We start from the raw sequence: 20483 nt of genomic DNA on the forward strand, positions 1-20483 counted from the left end.
AAAGAGGATGCTACTGTCCAGTGGCAAGATTCTCAAAAAAGCCAGGGTTTGGGCAGGCAGGATGAGGAAGTAATGCTCCCAGAGCAGCAACGACTAGCAAGGAGGCCGTCCTCCCGCCCCGCCGGCCCTAAGGCACACGGTCCTCCCGAGGGGCTGCGTGGGCAAGATTCTGGGGTGAACGAGGTTCGAGGACAGCGAGGGGGGAAAGGGAGGTGTGCGAACAGCCGGGCGCCCGGGGAGTTCGCTGCGGTCAGAATGGACTTCCCAGAGCCCGGGAGGGTCTGGAGGGCGGGCGGGCGGGGAAGAAGACGGGCCGCGGCGGGGCGCCTGAGGTACTCGGGCGGTGCGGAGCGCTGGCGTAGTCCCGCCGGTGGCCGGGCGGCGGCGCTCACGGCGGCGCGGGCTTCCCGAGGCCGCGGGCGGCGTGCTGGCGCTCCCGGGCGGCGCCGCCGCGGAGCTTGGCGCGGCAGCTGGCGGCGGCCTGGCGCGTGGTGACGGCGCCCGTGGGCGGGCAGCGGCTCCCCGGGGCGGCCGGGCGCAGGGCGGCGGCGCTGCGGGACGACGGCTTCCCGAGGCTTCGGCCCGCACGGGCGGCAGCGGTCCCCAGGGAGAAAGACAAAGACACGCCGGTTAGAAACGGGACCCACGCGCCGGCTCCTCCCAGCTAATCCGGGAGCCGCGAACCCAAACTCAGCGCGATGCCTTTTTCCGCCCAACAGGTTGTCCCAGACACCGGAGAGAAAACTGTGTTGATCAGAGGAAACCAGCATCCAGCTGAAGTCTCATCCAGGGGTGGGCAATGTAAGGAAATGTATCAAAACCCTTAAAGTTTTTTCATACTTTGACCTAGCAATTCTAGTTTTAGAATTTTCCCCTAAGGAATAATTATGAATACATACAAAATTTCCATAAAGGGTGTTCCACTGAACACAAGTATCTATAACAGAAAAAAACAACATAAAAGGCAAAGAAAATTTAAAAAGAAATAAAGAAAAACTAGAAATAGTAAGATGTCGGTTCGATGACGGTCTTTTTCTTATAGTGGATATTAGCCTGCTATTAAAAATCAGTTTTCATCCCCATTTGTAGTGTGTGTGGAGAGCTGTATATGTGCGTACATACACACACAACATGCCACAGATGTGTAAAATAATGGAGAGAAACACCCCAAAATGTTACAGGGTCATATCCAGGTGATGAGGCCGCAGGTAATATTGAGGTATTTCCCAAATTGTATACAATAAGCACATTTTATTTTTATAATAAAAAACACAAGTTAACTTAAAATTTTACTCCATTCTTATGTACCCATTCTAACTTTATCCCAATTCAAATTTATGAAAATATTGTTTAGTAAACTGGTGGACATCAGATTTTTTTTTAAAGATTTTATTTGTTTATTTGACACAGAGAGAGAGAACAAGTAGGCAGAGAGGCAGGCAGAGGGAGAGGGAGAAGAGGGCTCCCTGATGCGGGACTCCATCCCAGGACCCTGGGACCATGACCTGAGCCGAAGGCAGCCGCTTAACCGGCTGAGCCACCCAGGCGCCCAGGACATCAGATTTTAAGAATGAATGGATGGTCCCCAGAAATACTTTACCTTCCAGAAAGGTTCTGAGTAAATCAGAGTATTACAAAGCAGTTTATCCCTGGGGCGCCTGGGTGGCTCAGTCCTTTAAGCGTCTGCCTTCGGCTCAGGTCATGATCCCAGGGTCCTAGGATTGAGCCCCACGTTTGGCTCCCTGCTCCGTGGGAGGCCTGCTTCTCCCTCTCCTCCCTGCTTGTGTGCTCTCTCGCTATCTCTGTTACTATCTGTCACTATCTGTGTTAATTAACCGCTCCTGAACAGAAAGAAGGCTGTCTGAGCTTTTTATAAAGCATTCTCTCTCCAAAAACCTTATTTGCCACCAAATGAGTTCTAACATAAACAGGATTAAATACAGATAAAACAGAAGAGCATTTATTTTGGGTGCTGTAGTCCAACTTTCATTATCCATAGAGTGATTCAATTTAATCTGACAGTTGTACCTATTGTCTCAGGCACTGTGCTTAGACACTAAGACCAAAGAAGATAACAGGGGGTTACTACATTTGAGAAGCTCTATCTAGAAAATTACCTTCAGATTATTAGGATAACTCAGACCCTGGAGCTAATCTGAATCCCTACACCACCCCTCAGTCCTGCCAAAGCTTTCCTTCTCACATTGTTTACATGAGCTTTCTAGTTTCCTGTCATTCCTTTGCTCAGGTTCATCCATAGCATCCCATTGTCTCCACACTAGCTAAGTTATTAGTTCTTAACCTCTCGGGGGAGTCAAAGACCAGTCTGAGATTCTGATTAAAGATATGGACTTCTCCTCCAGAAACATGCACACAAATGCATACAACACATCTTTATTTCACTGCACTGGAAACTGATTTCCTGAACATACATAAAAAAAACTATAAAGGATTATGCCTCCCCCACGTTATTTTTCATAAGAGAAAAATGATGGCTTCCTGAAGAAACTTAATTTAAAAACTTCTAACTGCTCAGTAGTAAATCTCAACGAGATTTGGCTTATTGAGATGAAATTACGATAGTCTTTGACATAGCAACACATACGTCTTCGATAATCAATTGCAACTTTTTTCTCCATGGTAACAAGTACTGAAATCTTTGACTCACAAAGGTACACAGAACCAAAGCAGAATTCCACAGAATGCTTTGTCAGGTTGAGGCAGCCTCTGTACTGGGACACTAAATTGCTCCAAGACCTTCAAGCTAGAGTCAAGTAACATTATTTCCTCTGCTTTCACATCCAATTAAGACCTCTTGAAAGGCAGCAGACTTCTGTCTAGTGGAGAAAAACATCCTATTCTGTTCCTCTTTCATGGTAATACCTCTTGGAAAGGTGGTGACAGCAGCTGATACAGAGAGTAATGAGACATAGTGACGTGTGGCTATCCCCTCATCAAGGCAGGAAAGCCATGATGTGTACCTGACATGACGAGCACACATCTGCCCTCAGAGTGCTATTTTTTTTCTTCCATTTGAATATTAGATAGAGAATTGTTTTGAAAATGTTGACAGCCTTTCCAATTTCCAAAAAGTGTCCTAAAATGGAATTCTTCTTTGATGACATCAGGGAGCACATGAAAACGTGAAGCTTGATGCACTGAGAGGCATCAATAATTTCACCCAGTTGCATGCTGAACAACCAAGTTTTTCTAATTCTGAAGTGATATTTGACAGAAACACTGCCTCAATTCTTTCATGAACCATGGTTTAAGAAACTTTGCACCAAACTACTTGACTCTCCACTCCCCTAACATACACTATTATTTCTCACCTCTATGCTTTTATTCTTGGCATTTCACCCATCAAAAAAATGTTTTCTCCCTCATCTATTCAAACACTGCCCATCCCTCAAGACCCAGACCAAAGCCACTCCTAACAAGCTTGAATATCTGAATATCTCAGTCTGAAATGATCTCTCCATTTTCTGAACTCCCACAACAGTAAGTGTTGTTCTGAGACCACCAGCTTCAAAAATGCACCATAATCTGTATTTTTACAAATACCAGAAAGAGCTGTGGCAATGTCTCCACTGTTTTCCTAAATCTGTTTTGCCACTCTTAAAAGAATAACTGATCCCTGGATGGATAGGCTGACAATGCTCATTGTTGCTGGAGTGACCAACAGACTCATCTCAATTTTTCCTTTCTGTACTCATTTTCATACAAAAAGTTTTGATTTGCCAAATGTGTATTTGTCATAGCTGCAACATCATTGTTGACTGTTGAATTCACCATCATCATACCTCTAAGCTCTGGGGTTTTCAATCATTTGCCTCCCCATTCCGTGGCCATCCTGCTTATTCTAAGATTCCAGATGCTGCTACCATTTTCCAAAATAACTTTACATTCTATGAGAAAGATTTTAAGCAGAGCTTGAAATGAAGGTAAGCATGATTAGATGGAAAGGGCTGTAACTGACATCATCTGTTCAAATAAGATATAAAACTATATATTCTAGAGTTGAACAGTAACTTGAAGATGATCTCTTTCAATAGATTCACATTGCAGATGGGAAACTGTGGGGAATGAGGTATTCTGGAGCAAAAAAACTGAAATTTGAAAAGAATCAAAGTCTCAAAAACAAAATGGTAACAAAATCATTCAGAGCCAAAAAGGACTGTCCTAATTAGGTCACGGATTCAACATTAAAGATAAATGAAATTAAGGAGTTAAAAGAACTAAAGAATAAGGAATGAAAATAACTCAAAATGTAAAAGATGGAACAGATCAGTTATCTAAAGAAATGGCCCAAAATACTGTCTTTGACATTACAGGTATCAAGGTGACCTGAACTCAACACCACTTATACTTAACAATATTAGTTATTTAATTATTGTATGCCAGGCACTGAGCTATTTTACAGATATGAATGCCATTTTATTAAACTCTAATGGAAAAAAATGTGCTAAAGGAGATCATCTATAGTAACTAGTTAAGAAAAAAATCAAGAAATCAAAAGCTGGCCATCTGTCTGCAGCCTAGTCTAGTAAAAAGGATGCTCTGAGAATTGAGAACATCTGGTCTGAGTAGCAAATATATTCCTTGGGAAAGATGAATGCATTATACTACCAGAACTTGCTGATTTTGGTCACTGAGAGCTGATTCAATGCTCATCAAGCAACCTTCTGATTATAATTTAGTAGATTGTAGACTTGCCTATTTGGAGAAACCACACTGAGCCATAAAAATGAGAAACCAGTATGCCTGATACCTCTCATTGCAAATTTTAAAACTAGCATTGTGGAATTTACACATCAGTATCTAGGAGGTTGGTTAGTGACCCAGTTCTCTAGTACCCAGTCACCTTGCTAGATCAACCAGTAATCAAGGCCAGCCTTAGAAAGTAATGGCCATGTCAAAGTTACCTGAGGCCCGGCAGGGAAGCTAGCCTGCCCTCCCTGTCTTGTTCACCATCTTCAAACTACAATGCCATGTGATCTCAAATACACATAAACACATACACATGCGCACGCACACACACACACACACACACACACACACACACAAAGAACCAGTTAGGAATGAAAATGATGGAAAAAGGAGGAAGAAAATACAGTGTTTCTCCAGAATCCAGGGCACCACCTTGTGAATTTAGAGCCTAGTTTTTACAGCAGAGAAGGCTCAAGATTTTTTTTTTAATGGCACCAATAAGCATTTGTTTCACTTGTTAGTCACCTACACCAAAAAAAAAAAAAAAAAAATTCAAGTAGAAGTAGAATTGGGACTTACAAACTTACACCAAAGAAGAGATATCAAAACATTTCCTGTGTCTCACATAATACATGGTTACTTAAGGGTTTTGTTTTTGTTTGGGGTGCTTTGTCAGTTTTTGTTTTCTGATAACATCTCCATAGGAGAGAGACCTATAAATATAGCAAGGTTCTAACATGACTTATCACAGTTTTTGACAAGACTAGTTCTCAGTCTTACACCAAGAATTCCAGAGTCAGAATGCAGTAAGAACCAGTAGAACCCTGTGTCCGGGGTTGAGGATAACACACATAAAAGCTGCACTAATGCTATAAGCCTCAAAGATACGATCTTATTTGTTCCACTACTGAATTTTAACTATTGTGAAAGTATTATGAAAATATACTTTTAGTATGATTAACTTTTTTCCAATCAGTAATGGAGTGATAATTAATACTATTTTCAAACAGAATTACTCAGTAAATAATGCACTGAGAAGTACTGCTGTCTTAGGGAGAACACAGGATTACTGTCCATCTAAAGTAAAATTCAAATATAAATCCTTAACCTCTATAAATCCTATCATGGACATTTGGCATGGGACGTATTTTTTTAATGGATTTGCCTTTTGTGATATAGTTTGGCCCAAAAGTTCTAAAATCAGGCAGTTCCTTAGGCCCCATTAATCTCTGAAAAATAAAGCCATAATTGCATTGATACATATTATGTTAGCCAAATTAAACCCAGAATGATCAAAATTAAGGATACATTTTTATACAGGTGATGAGTCATGCTCCCTTTAATCAAGAAGATTAAAACACAGTTACAATCTGTTTTGAGAAACAAATGAAAAATCATATCTGTTATTTGCATATGATGTTGGAGATTTAAAAATTTAGAAAATAGGGGAGCCTAGCTGGCTCAGTCAGTAGAGCATGTGACTCTTGATCTCAGAGTTGTGAGTTCAAGCCCCATGTTGTGTGTAGAGATTAAAAATAAAATCTTTTAAAAAAGGTATTAAAAAGTTATAAAATAAGAGCGCCTAGGTGGCTCAGTCATTAAGTGTCTGCCTTCGGCTCAGGTCATGATCCCAGGGTCCTGGGATCGAGCCCCGCATCGGGATCCCTGCTCAGCAGGAAGCCTGCTTCTCCCTCTCCCACTCCCCCTGCTTGTGTTCCCTCTCTTGCTGTGTCTCTCTCTGTCAAATAAATAAGATCTTTAAAAAAAAAGAATTTATAAAATAAACATTTGTGGTTTGATATTTATAACATCATTGCTTTTGCTTTTCACTGGCACTGAGAAACTGTTTTGTACATACCAGATTTTTACACGTCTAAAGGTAAATCATTTTCCTGAAAACTTTGCCTGTCATTTCTTTCTCAAATGGAAAAGCAAATATCCTAATCAGCTATTTTAGGTTACTTAGCAATAATAATTATTATATATATTTCACTTATTTTAACTTCAACATTTATCATAAAATAAATCAATGACCATGATTCTTTTCTGAAAGTAATGTGAAATACTACATTATGGTCATATGAGGAATTCAATATATACTAGAAACAAAGAATAATTTAAGACTTTGTCCATTCACATGAAAAAAAACTGGTTGTTTAAATGACAGACAATATAGTAAAATGAAAGTTCATGGACCAAAGAATAAAAATATCTGGGTTCTACAAAATTCAGACATATGCTATGTGGAAAAAAAAAAAAGTGATAAAAAAAGGTACAGAAGAGTGTATACAAACATGCTACCAGTTTCTTCAAGGGGGAATGTATACATTTATATGTTTATATATACATAGAACAGCTCTTGAAAGCCCAAGAAACTGGTAATTTGACTCTGGGGTAGAGAATGAGGGAATAGAGAAATGGGATAGGAAAAAACTTACCTTTCACAGAACACCTCATCGTACTGTTTTATTTTTTTTACATGTATGTGTTATTACCTACTAAAATAATCTTTAAGAGATAGCTGGCCTCTATTCCTGACTTCTTCATTAACTACATGTGTGACCTGGTGCAATCACTTACCTCAACTTTCTCCACTTTAAAATGAGGTTCTACTAAATCTCTAGAGTCCCCATCTGCAGTTCAATAGAATTATGCCTCAAAAGATGGTACATACAAAATGCCAGGTGGCTAAAGAAATATAATTGTAAGACCTTACTTTGCAGTGACTTATATAACGTGATATTACAATTATTTACATTTCTGCCTGCTCTGTTCCCATGAGGCTATAAGGAAAAAAAGGCACCATAGCAAGCGAGTCTGGGAATAAAATTTGTGTTTGGCAACTCAACAGTGTTTCTCTTCTTTGTTTCCAGTTAATCCTCCTTTTTTATATATCTAAACTATTGCTTCCAAAATACAGACTTCCAGAATATACTTTGATAAATGAATAAATACTAAAAATAATTGTAAAAGGGTAGAATTTTTGTAGCAGAGTTTAAAAAATGGATCCTGAGATAGGAAAAAAGCCTGAAAAATCACCCCCTATTCACATAAAGTTAGCCCAAGAATCTCCTAAAATCATTCATAATCTTCATTAACACAAGATACTAAGAGAACCAAAGTAGCCAAGTGGAGAGCAATAGAAGGTTTAGGCCAAAGTAAGACATGAAGAGGACCCTGAAAAGAAAGAAACCCAAATTGACATCTGGAGAACAGAGAATAGGAAGAGGCTTGGCGATCCATTTATTCATGATGCTGTAGAGAAAGACCGTTGGGCCTCAAAGGGCTTAGAGTCTAATCGTGGGGACATTCTAGTTAAATAATAATGCAATAACAACACAAAGGATGAGAGTGCAAAATAAGTGGTAAGGTAAATGTCGTGAGTTCATCCGAGGAAGAGATCACCAGGGGTTGGAGCTATCAAGAACAGATTCATAAAAGAAATAGGATTTTGAAATCTGCGTGAGAAGCAAAATGGTGGTGGTAGCATGGACAAAATAAAGTCAGCAAGGGAAGTCAGTGCTGGTAGCAGAATGATGGATTTAGTTTTAGTCACAGTCTGATTTTAAATAGTAACTTTGCAAAACCTGTTGGAAATTAATTTCAAATATTGGGTTGCCAAATTTCCTTCACAGACTACTACAGAGGAGTAATGCCATGCTAGTATTATGTCAAAAGTGACTGAACAGGCTCAAATACAAGATCAATATTCACCTAGATGCAACTTTTAATACGGCAGGGCTCTGAGGTATGAGAAAAATCATACTTAAACAGGATGTTTGGCAAACCCCTTCCAGTATTTTCTTGCAAGTACCTAGCATCATTTCCTATCACAACCTTCATACTCAGGAGTCAGCTCCACCCAAGATACACAAAACCAGGAAATCAAGAGGTGCCAGTTTTACTTTTCTATTGATTAAGCCTGTGAACTGGGTCTAGTTGATGTAATAGGGTGTTGTGGATTTTACTAAATGAGAGAGAATGTCAAAACAAAAAACCACCCTCTATCTCTCAGTGATCTAGTAAAGCTAAAAGCATATTAGACCACTTAACAAATTTCGGCATAATACAGAATATAAATTCAAGGTATTCATTATCTTATGGATAAAAAATCTGTGTGTGTTATTGTAACATGATAAATCTTGTAAGAAATTCCTAAACAAAATTTCTAAAATGTTGGCATGGGGCAAGAAAGAATATCAACAAATATAAAGAAGGTTATTAAACAAATGAAGTCCTCAATGCAGACAATATACTAAAATTCTATTCCACTCTTCATTTTTGTTACAATCCTACAAGTGCCTAAATACATAAATTACCTTTATTCAATAATCTCTTAGTGATTTACTGAGCTGAGAATGGGTATATAGGGGCCTGCCAGGAAAGAAAAAATGTTTAAAAACAAATTTATTTAGAAAAGAAGATTTGAAACAAGTATTAGTTAAAAGTTGATGATTTAAAATAATTCTGTGCTACAGCAATGTGCCTTGTGTTATTCTGACATGGATATTAGGTTTATGCTAATGCCTATTATTAATTTAAAGTTCAAATAACAAGAAAAAGAAATTGTTTCAAAGCATTAGACCAGAAAACTTTAAAGGTTTCTTTTCTCATTTAACTACAGATTATAAGACTATAATATAGCTGTCCTCTTTCAGTTCAAGTCTGTCAGCATTTCTATTACTGAATTCAGTTTTTAAGGGTCATAACTCATCCATAAAATTCACCTATTAAAACTTGACACAGATAGTCTCCCAGGAATTCTTGCCTTTAAAGGCAGATTTTAAAAGTGAATCAACAGCTGGATAGCTCAAATGGTATACAGACCTGTGCTTTCAGTATTAAGTCACTGATTTCAATCCCAAGCAGGGCTGACTTCTTAAAACTCATTCTGCATACCCTCCTCAGTATCCATTGGCCTGGGCAGGGTAAACAAGCTGCTTCATGTCAGTTCTGAGGGCACAAAAACCTCCACCTGTGGAGAGCTCTAGTGGCTATCTAGATGGCAAGGTCTAAACCTTCATTCAGAAAGGAAGGAAAAGAAATTGGGAGAAACCAGTGAGGGCCACAGGAACATATATGACAATGCAGGACCTAATTTTTAACTGTTATCTTAAATATTCACCTATCCAAAAAGTGCAGCTTGGAAAAGTAAAATTAATATACTTCAATCATCTGTTCAGGGTTTAATAGCACATCTTCCCCCTTAGATTCTGACTGTGGATACTAAGTTAAGTTTATCCTATGGATTATGTCAGATCCTATTAGTTTAGTGAGATGGCTTCCTCCTAGTTTTCAAAAATAGTTTCTGCCTTGGTCAGAAGCATAGGGACTAGGGACACCTGGGTGGCAGTCAGCAAAGCGTCTAACTCTTGATTTTGGCTCAGGTCATGATATCAGGGTTGTGGGATGGAGCATTGGGCTTTGCGCTGGACATGGAACCTGCTTAATATTCTCTCTCTTTCTCTCTCTCTCCTTCTCCCCCTCCCCAAGCCCCTTTTCTCTCTCCCCTTCTCGAAAGAAAGAAAAAGAAAGAAAAAGAAAGAAAGAAAGAAAGAAAGAAAGAAAGAAAGAAAGAAAGAAAGAAAGAAAGAAAGAAAGAAAGAAAGAAAGAAAAGGGACTAAATCACAACCAAATCCTGGACATATCCAAGGTATAGGACTCAACAAGCAGATCTTGTTCTAGTAACACTAGTAGTTTTATTTTTATAAAATAAGGTATTTCCTTTCTAAAGTTAATCTTTTAAAATAGGTCTTACAGATTTCTGTAAAGCTCTCTAAATAAAACACAGGTTAGTTCACATTGCCTCACAGTATTACAATTTAATTATCCAGCACTTCTTAGAGTATTATCAAATATATGTTACATTATAGACTGTTCACATGGCAGCAGAAAGTAGCAGTGGGTGGGGCAGACGGAGAATCAGTGCTTAGCCAAACATCATTTCCCAAATGCAAAACTGAAATAGAAAGCACTGACCTAAATTACACAATAAACCAGAAGAATGTGAGTATGATATGCTGACTCTATTTATTCTTCTTTGTAACCTCTTCAAAACCTAGGGCTTAAAATACACATACACTAATGACTCATAAATCTCAGGCCTCTGGACAATCTCTCTCTTGCCCTCTAGTCTGTATCTACTGGTCCTACTAAGCATCTCCAATGAGATGTTCCATCAGCACCTCAAATTCAACACATCTAAACTTTCATTTCCCCCCAGAAAAGTGTTCCTCCTCCTGTGTTCTCTACCTTGAAGAATGGTGTAACCCACCTGCCCAGCCAAAATTTTCAAACCTGGCAATCATATTCAATTCCTTATTCATCTCCACTGCCTGAAAAATTCCACTTCCAAAATAATTATAGTATCCATATCTGTCTCCCCAGTTTCATTGCCTTACCTAAATTTAGGCCCTTATCACTTCCTACTTAGATTTCTGAAATTGGCTTCTATTTGATTTCCCCACCACAAATCTTACTCTCCACCCCAATTCAATCTCCTCAATGCTATCATATACCCCTGCTTCAAATCCTTCAACAGCTACCCCTAATCTTCAAAATATGATTCAAATTAGTTGGTACAAAAGATCTTTCTTTCTTGATTCGGCTATCACTTTGTCTCATATTCCTTCCCTTGGTCTACACGTGGTCTCATGTTTCTGTACCCACTTGGAAGTTTTTCTAACCTCTTTCAAAACTGAATTCAAGAACGAATTTAAGAATTATGAAAAGCCTTCCCCAATCCCTCAGTGTGTTTTAATATTCCACTTCTATGTATCCTTATAATATGTTCTTCTTCTATGATACTTGAGAAAAGGAACTGTTTCTTATCTCTGTAACCCTAGCACCTAACTCAGTGCCTCACACAAGGCAGGAGCTCAATATGCCTACTGAATGGATGAAACCAGTCAACCTACAAAACGCATCAAGTTCTTTGACTTTTGATACCAGAGCAGGCTTCACAGGGGCAAAAAAAGTTTAATTTGCTTATTATCACTGATCTATCCCTAGATGTTTTTAAACCACTTATTTCAGCTTCTATTCAATAAAAGTTTGTAAAATTGAAATCTTCAATCTTTAAAAGGCAAATAAATACCTCTTTTCAAATACAACTAGTCCTACAGGTAATAAACACTTTAATTAACATGTGGTATAAAGGCTTGCATCACTCAAGAAGCTAAAAAGGAATCTGGGTTAACTTGACCTAGCAAATACCTGTTTGCCTGCATGTCTAGGGTACCACCTATCAATAATAGGTAAACAAATCTAGCTGCCACCACCCAATGGCCCCCAAATCAACTGCAGTCACATCAGCATTAGTGTGAGTGTGGGGTAATGTAATTGTTGACTCCCATCCTCGTGGAAATAAATGCAAAAGACAGAAGGGAGAAGCCCATTAATATTATAGAAAAGCCAGAACTACAGACCAAGGTCTCTGAGAATGTAGGAAGAGTCTAGGACCCTGTAACTTCTCTGCCTTTGCTATCTCCTGTTTGCCTATACTGATAAGCTACCATCCATCCACTCATTCAACATCTATTTTCAAAGCATAACTATGTCCCAAGCACTGTGCTAGGCACAGGGTCTACATAACTCTCCTCGTCTCTTACATAAATCTCTCCAGTGGGAAGACAGGCATTAAACAAATCAATGCACAAATATAAGCATAATTACAAATTGTATTAGATGACAAGAAGGAAAGGAATATGAAACAGAACTACAAGGAAGACATACTTTAGGTTGTCTTTTTTTTTTTTAAGATTTTATTTATTTGCGATAGTGAGAGCCAAGAGAGAGAGGGAGAGGGAGAAGCAGGCTCCCCACTGAGCAGGGAGCCTGACACAGGACTCGATCCCAGGACCCTGGGACCATGTCCCGGGATCATAACCCGAGCCGAAGGCAGATGCTTAACCAACTGAGCCACTCAGGTGACCCTAGGTTGTCTTTATTCAGAAGTGACAATTAAGCCAAGACCTGAGAATAAGTCAGTAAGTGATGAACAGACAGTAACAGCAGATCTGTGTTTTAGGAAGATAGTTCTGACAGCAGCGCGGAAGGCAGATTAGAGAGGAGGTCAGTTACAAGACTAATGCAATAGTGTAGGTACAAGATAAGAGTCCAAATTAAACTACTAAACATGGAGATGGCAAGAGCCAAATGTAAAAAACATTCAAAAGCAGGATGGACAGGCACTGATCACTGATTAGGCGAAGAGTATAAGAGGAAAAAAAAAAAGTCAAGGTATTTCCTAGGATTCTGATTAGTCTAGGCAACTGGGAGGGTAGGAGCATGAATAACTGAGACAGGGAACACATAAAGAAGGAACAAGTTTAAAGTGAAAATAATATGTTTAGTTTACTGAGTTTTTGTTGCATTTAAGATCCTAGAGAAACATCCATCCAGAGATGTCTGACATGCAACTGTGAAAACAAATGATCTTATAATCAGAATAGCCAGGCTGAAAATAGGTCTGGGGTCATCTTCACTGAAGTGATAACTGATACTTTGGAAGTGAAGGAATCACTGAGACAGTATAAAAAAAAGAAAAAAAAAAGACTAAGGAAACTTTGATCCATATTTAAAGGCCTAGTAACAAAGGCCAGTGGCAAGAGAGAAAGAATCAGAGTTCACAGGAGCAAACGTTCAGTAAATATTTATCAACATCCACCATGTTCCAGGTGCTATGATAGATGCCAGGGGCATAAAGAAAAGATAGAAGCCCTACCCTTAAGATGCTTATAGCCGAAGGAAGAGGCACAAATAGATTGTTTCAATATAGTTATTGATGGGGCACTACAGAAACATACAAGGGGGAAACCTAGCCAAACCTAGGAAGTCAGGAAATACTCACTGAAGGACATAGTGTCTGATCTAAAGCTTCAAGATTTGGTAAAATCATGCAAAGAAAGTTGGTAAGGGCAAACCGATGAAATCAAGAGAACGTTCTAGACTTTTGGAATGCTAAGCAAGATAATGGATATAGAAAAGAACTGGAAGAAGCTGAGAGGCTAAAGTGATTTAAACTGGAAAACGTTATTCTTGGAAGAAAATAAGATGGGAAAGTGAACAAGGGATTTTTGGTAAAAACTTTACAAAAGGCTTTGGGGGAAATGTTACAGAAGACTGAGGAAGCTGCCAGGTTATATGAGGATGTGGGAAGAGAGATGGGTAAAGTAACTTGTATGAAGTTTACTAAACTTTATGTAATTGTACCTTTTTATCTCCTTCGAAAATTTCTGTAAAATAGGAAATAGATGCATTATTTTCCAAAGAATCTTGGGCCTGACTTTTTTTGGATGCAATACCATGCTGGGACTAGCCCAAGGTGACCCAGTTATAAGTGACCATAAAAGTCTGGGAAAAGTAAATTTGTAAGCACTATTGGCCATGAAGAGGTCAAGAAGCCACAAGACTTAGCATTTACATGGCCATTGATGCCCTTCAAGTAAACTTTTAATAGAAATGTAGGGGTAGAAAAAATTGCCAATGGTTCACAAGAGAAGGGTATAGGAATGACACCAAATCGTTCGTTCATTCAACAAGTATTTATTGAATGCCTACTATGTAGCAGGAAACATCCTAGGCCCTGAGGAATCAATGGTGATCAAGACACAGATCTAAGAGCTTTACAGTCTAAAGGAGAAAGAAGACAAGGAAATAGACAGTTACAGTGAAATTAGTGCTAAAACAGAGCAGTAAGAAAGCACATGGAAGCTTGACAGTGAAAGGAAGGAGGAACAGATAGCAGTAACTAGATAGAAGATAGTAGGGAGGCAAAATTTACTTTCTGGCTGAAAGGAATTTGAACATGTTTGTGAGCTCAGGGGGAGAAGCTTGTGGAAAGGAAGAAGATGGGGAGGCGGGAAACAGAGGAGGGTTGTTGGAGGAAGGTCTCGGGGAAGAAGACTGGTGAGGGTATAAGTGCTGGACTTGGAAAAGAACAGTTCTTTCTGCAAAGAACCAAAGCAGAGAGAGAAGACAAAAAATAATTGTGATGCAGGAGGGGAACATAAAGAAATGTCCTCTACCTTTTGACATGATACAGGCTATGGCACTTATTAAGGGACCAAAAACACAGTTGGGGGCTTTAAGGATGGTGCAAAAGTTCTGAAGTAGGCAATGTGAGAATTAGATAAATTAACTAATCAATTCCAATTCCTACGATTACACAAATGACAGAAGAAGCAATCAACGATTAGTTGCTGCTTTTTGTTTAGATCTGGGAGTTGGAACAGGAAGTGAAATGTGAGCTGCACTTCAAAAATTCAATAGGCATGAATTAAACAAAAGTAAACCTTTAAAGGAATTATCCAAAAAAATCAATAAATGTACACCCATACAGTGTACAACTGATTATAGATTACTTACAGTGTATACAGCCAACACAGCACTCCCATGAGTTTAAATCTGTCACCATTACTAAGCAGCAATGACAGAAGCTAAGAGGCTCACGCACAGAAGGCCGACAACGGAAGCAACAGAAACAAAGAGGAGCTCACAGGTAGAGAAACTATATAGATCAGAAGATGAGGTAATGGTAAGAAAAATTTAAAAGCTGAGATATACTGTGGACTGATGATAAGCCTGAAGATAATTGATGTAATGTTCCTGCCTCCTCCTTTTCCTTCCCTCAACATTCTCTTAGCACCTGCGTTATGCCAGGTACACTGTGAGGCACAAAGAGAAGATACGATTCTTGCTTATAAACTCAAGAGTATGTCCATGTACCCACAGCCAATGTTTACAACAAAAGAATAAAACCGAAAGCTGCTTTGAGTTTTGCTACTCAAACCATACATGCTGTACAAACTCTACATTAACCACAAAGCAAAATTGTATGAAAAGTTCAACAAATTCTTCAACAATCAGCAAAAGGTGCTATCAGAAATGGCAGATTAAAGACCCATAAAATAATATGTTCTAACTTAATAAACTGCTGTGTATCTTGGCTTTATCACAGATGTCACATCTGACTTTTCATTAAACGGTTGGATTAATGCCAACAAAAAGGCAACGAACTGCAAATGGCAAAGCAAGATATCCAGAAACTAAGTGCTAGAAAGTATTTCAGCAGCAAACTGATAATAATTTTAGTGATTACTACAACAGTAATAATGCATATTTATTGAGCTCTTACTTGAGCGAGGCATTGTGCTAAGTATATTATATACAATATATCACTAAATTTCTATAACTTCCCACAAAAAACTACCTATAAGGTAGTCTCTAATACTATCATTTTATAGACAAGAAAACTGAAGTTTAGAAGTAACTGGTGAATTAAGGAACCAGACTTGAACTCAGGTTTGCATGATTTTTTTTTTCAGGTTTGCATGATTCTTAAAAATCCATACTTTAATCACTGTATGATTCTGTTTCCCCAAAAAATGGAATAGTGCCAGGCACATGATGGACACTCAATAGTATGTGTCATTGAAGGAATGAACGAAAGGATATAAAGCAGCTCTTGCAAAGTGAACCCAAATATGGAAAATAACAAGTGGAAAAGCAGAAGCAATACATGAAGGATTCACTAAATCACCAACTTAAACTGTGCAGCGTAACTGGAGGTGGAAGTGTGTGGAAAGCAGCTGCAACTGCAGAATGGCCTAATGTGCTGTTACAGGAGATGTAATGGTTCTTTGTGAGTGAAAACTTCAGGCTATATCAACCTGCAAAGCCAAAGATGGAAACACCACCAGTCAGTTCAGAAAAGGAACTGCAGACGCTGATCAGAAAACTTTCCCACATTTTCCCAGTATGGAAAGGACTGGTGCTGTATGACATACAAGTTAAACCCCCAGGTTACCTTTAATTCTATCACCTTTATGGGGTTTTAGGTGGGTTTTTTTTTTTTTCCAGAGCAAAATAGATTCACACCATGAATCTGGTACCTACCAACTCTTTTTTTCCTAATCGTAGTATAATTAACATACAGTGTTCTATTAGTTTGTGTACAATATGATTCAATTCTATATATTACACAGCACTCATCACAGTAAGTGTACTCTTAATCCCATTTATCTAATTATATCACCATTAAAATGGAAGAAAATCACATGTACTGGAAAGATGATTACATTCTAGGACTACCCAGATCCCTTTTTTTTTTTTTTTTTAAAGATTTTACTTATATGAGAGAGAGCATGAGAGGGGGAGGGTCAGAGGGAGAAGCAGACTCCCTGCTGAGCAGGGAGCCCGATGCGGGACTCCATCCCGGGACTCCAGGATCATGACCTGAGCCGAAGGCAGTCGCTTAACCAACTGAGCCACCCAGGCGCCCTAGGACTATCCAGATCCCTCTTCTAAAAGATTCCCACCAAGATGCCTTTTATTGGGTCCACAGACGTGTTTTAAGTCACTGACTTCCCCCAGGATCACCAATGACAGGAGTAACGGACAGCACATATCCCAAGAGCAGCCAATCTATGAAGAGCAACTTATGGCCCACAACCTATAGAGGCCTGGCATGGGAGATTTGCCCAAGAAGAAATGTATCTAACTCAACCAATCAGATTTTCTCTTACAGGAGTCTGAACTCAGGCTATACAGAGGGAAAGTCGGCTGAAAAACAGAGAAGGCAGGCAGCAGAAGTAATGAGGCAGTTATAACCATATAGAGAAGACAGAGAATGAGGTGATTCGTTTAAAAATAAAAAGTAAAAGCAGAATCTGCAAAGGGCCAATAGCAGCAGAGAAGTAATACTTCTGCTGCTAAGAGGGCCACACCCAGTCACTAGAGTTGCATTTATTTTTTTCCAGTTTCTATTAAGACCTAGTTGAAATCCATATGGTGAAGCCAGTTTGTACATAAGGTCTGGCCACTTCGATCTCCCTTATTTCCCCACATAAAGCTATCTAATAAACTTCTCATTACTAGCTACAGACCAAGTAAAGCTCTGTCTTGCCTGCAACCAAAAAAAAAAAAAAAGTGTGGTACAATATTTTTATATGAGTGCACATGCACTCACACACCTGCAGTTAGATGACAAGGCAAACTGGGTGGTGGGTAGTAATTCAAGCATTGTGGGTCTTATTTCCATCTTGTAGCATCGGTGATTTGAAGACACTGTTACTTAGCTCTAGTTAACTGTTTTAGAAAAAAAGGGCCTTCAAAGAAGCATCTTCAACCCTAAAATTTAACAATTCCTATCATTACAATTGTGCACTTAGAGATTGAGAAGCGATCCAGGGAAGTTACAGGAAACAAAACCATCTCTTCCTCTTGTGTGTGCAATATTCTGTTTGTGTCCGAATTTTATGGCAAATAAGTGATTTTGTTCTCTCATATCACAAGAAACAACAGTTGGCTAGTCAGGATGGCCAAGCAAAGAAAGGACAAACTGGAAAAACATGAGAATGTTTTGAAAAAAGTTTAACTTGAGGATATACTGAAAATTACTCATAAATTACACTAAGTGTGTTCTTGCCTATCTTTATGATAATCCCATTAGCCTATCTTATCACCTCGAAGTCTGTTCACTCAAAGGAAAGGAGATCTCAACCATCTACAAATGCCCAACACACTGAATTCCAAGGAATTCTAAAAATATCTAATGATCAAAAGGCTTGAAAATGACAAAGCCACTCTCCTAGAGAAACCTATACAAAACGCCCCTAACAACTTATATGTCAAAAATTCAAGAAAACTACATAAAAATCGTTTCCCTAAAAGTATAATTTTTTTCATATAATCCAATCACTTGTGCACACAGTATTTTCCTAGTCTTCACTATTTTTTTCTTAGAAGAAAAGTATTCCTTGCTTTTCCTTTCTCTTCAAAATAAATGCTACCAGTCACAACTAACAGGTATTTTGGGGTTCAGGTCTACCAAAGCACCAATCTATGCAAGAGTCTCAGCTACTTTAAAAAATACTTTTGCACAGTTTAGAAAGAAAGTCTGACTAAAAGCCACAGTTCCATTTCTCAGAGCTAATTTATTTCCAGGATAATCCCACAGAAGAGATTAAAAACCAGTATTCAAAACCTGAGTTGTAAAAACAGTTCCATGCACTTGGGGTTCATTTTGGTGTAGTAACTTTTCCTCTGGACATAACATCATTACACACTCTTGTATTGAAAATGTTATGAGGGCGCCTGGGTGGCTCAGTTGGTTAAGCAACTGTCTTCGGCTCAGGTCATGATCCTGGAGTCCCGGGATCGAGTCCCACATCGGGCTTCCTGCACAGCAGGGAGTCTGCTTCTCCCTCTGACCCTCTTCCCTCTCATGCTGTCTCTCGTTCTCTCTCAAATAAATAAATAAAATCTTTAAAAAAAAGTTATGAGATTATATAAAGCAGGGACACCCAGAAAGATTATATAAAGCAGGGACACCCAGATAGGTTGCAAGTTATTATTGCTCAAGCATTCAGGGTGAGGGTTTTTTGGTTTATTTTGGTTTGGCTGTTTTTTCAAGCACATCATTCTATTCCTTAAACATTATAGTGTTTTGTGTGACAGGAATATGCTCCAGACACCTGGCACAAGTATTTGAGTATCAAAATCACTAAAAAGCCACACAACACAGGTGTTGGAAGCCCAGCACTTGATCTGAAGTTCAGAATATGACGTTTCATCCAAACCTACGGACAAAGGTTCTCTGATGTTGCAAATTATACAAGTCCCTAAATACTAAAATTTTTATCTTATTTTTTTTAGAGATTTTATTTATTTGATAGAGAGACACAGCAAGAGAGGGAACACAAGCAGGGAGAGTGGAAGAGGGAGAAGCAGGCTTCCCGCCGAGCAGGGAGCCCGATGAGGGGCTCGATCCCAGGACCCTGGGATCATGACCTGAGCCGAAGGCAGACGCTTAACGACTGAGCCACCCAGGTGCCCCTAAAATTTTTATCTTATTGTTAAAAAAGCAAAATCACGAACAGTCAGGTGTGTGGGTAAAACCTCTCAGCAGATAATCTAACAGTACTTGGGCCTCAGCTGAAATCTGGAATACTGCCACTAATGACTACCAGTGGCAAGACTCTTGAAAAAGTACCATTTCTTCTTATCTCTTCATGACACATTTACCAAAAAAATTCCTGACCTGGCCCAAATCGTGCTTTCCCTAAGAATCCACTAGTTCCATAACTGAAGCTTTCTTTCAAATAGTACTGCACATATACTTTTGTTTTATAGAAACATTTCAGCTATGTTACTCAGTTTATATTTGTTCCATGTCACTATTCTGCACATGACCAAAAATAAAATATTCGTGTGATAGGGAAGATACTAATGAGGATTTTAAGACAGAGGGGTTGTTCTGGGAAGTAACCATAAAAATAAAGCCTAACTCAAAATGAATGTGCTTACAACTACCTAATACCTTTTTCAAGATAAATGAAAAATCTGAGTAAGAATGGTAAACTAGTAATACCTGATCAGAAGAAAATTGACAGCAAATAGTAATAGTTAGGTCTTCATTGTCTCAATTAAATACACAGCAGCAGTTAAAATTTGATGTGTAACAATAAAGTTCTCTCTTCTAATGCACCCCTTTCAATCTAAACCTTAAGTGGTAATAAAAAAAATTACACATTTTAAAATGCCATGAAAATCACTTACAGTAACCATATCTAACGTTTATTGTAACATGCCAAACACTATTCTAAATATTTTACATGTACTTTTCATTTTATCCTCAGAACCCTATGAGGTAAATATCCCCTTTAAGAGGTGAGGTAACTAGGGCACAGAATGTTTAAGTAACTTGTACAGTCACACAGGAAATAATGTGTGGGTCAAAAATTTCACCAACTAATCTAGTTCCAGATCA

The 20483-nt window shown here is 38.8% G+C and overlaps 1 protein-coding gene across 2 annotated transcripts in view; it reads right to left on the minus strand.

The window, feature by feature from the left end:
* Positions 1–301: 301 nt before the first annotated feature.
* The window catches only part of ZNF800 (zinc finger protein 800), a 45799-nt gene continuing 25617 nt past the window's right edge, over positions 302–20483 (minus strand). For both annotated transcript variants that reach the window (XM_088018687.1, XM_088018686.1), the window contains one exon: positions 302–575. In XM_088018687.1, coding sequence (XP_087874813.1) covers positions 389–575 — 187 coding nt within the window. In that variant the 3' untranslated portion in view covers positions 302–388. The remainder of the gene's footprint in view (positions 576–20483) is intronic.

This window comes from Eumetopias jubatus, unplaced genomic scaffold, assembly GCF_037043125.1.
Source record: "Eumetopias jubatus isolate StellerSeaLion01/CBP00866 unplaced genomic scaffold, mEumJub1_p1.0 scaffold_14, whole genome shotgun sequence".
Classification (NCBI taxonomy): Eukaryota; Metazoa; Chordata; class Mammalia; order Carnivora; family Otariidae; genus Eumetopias; species Eumetopias jubatus.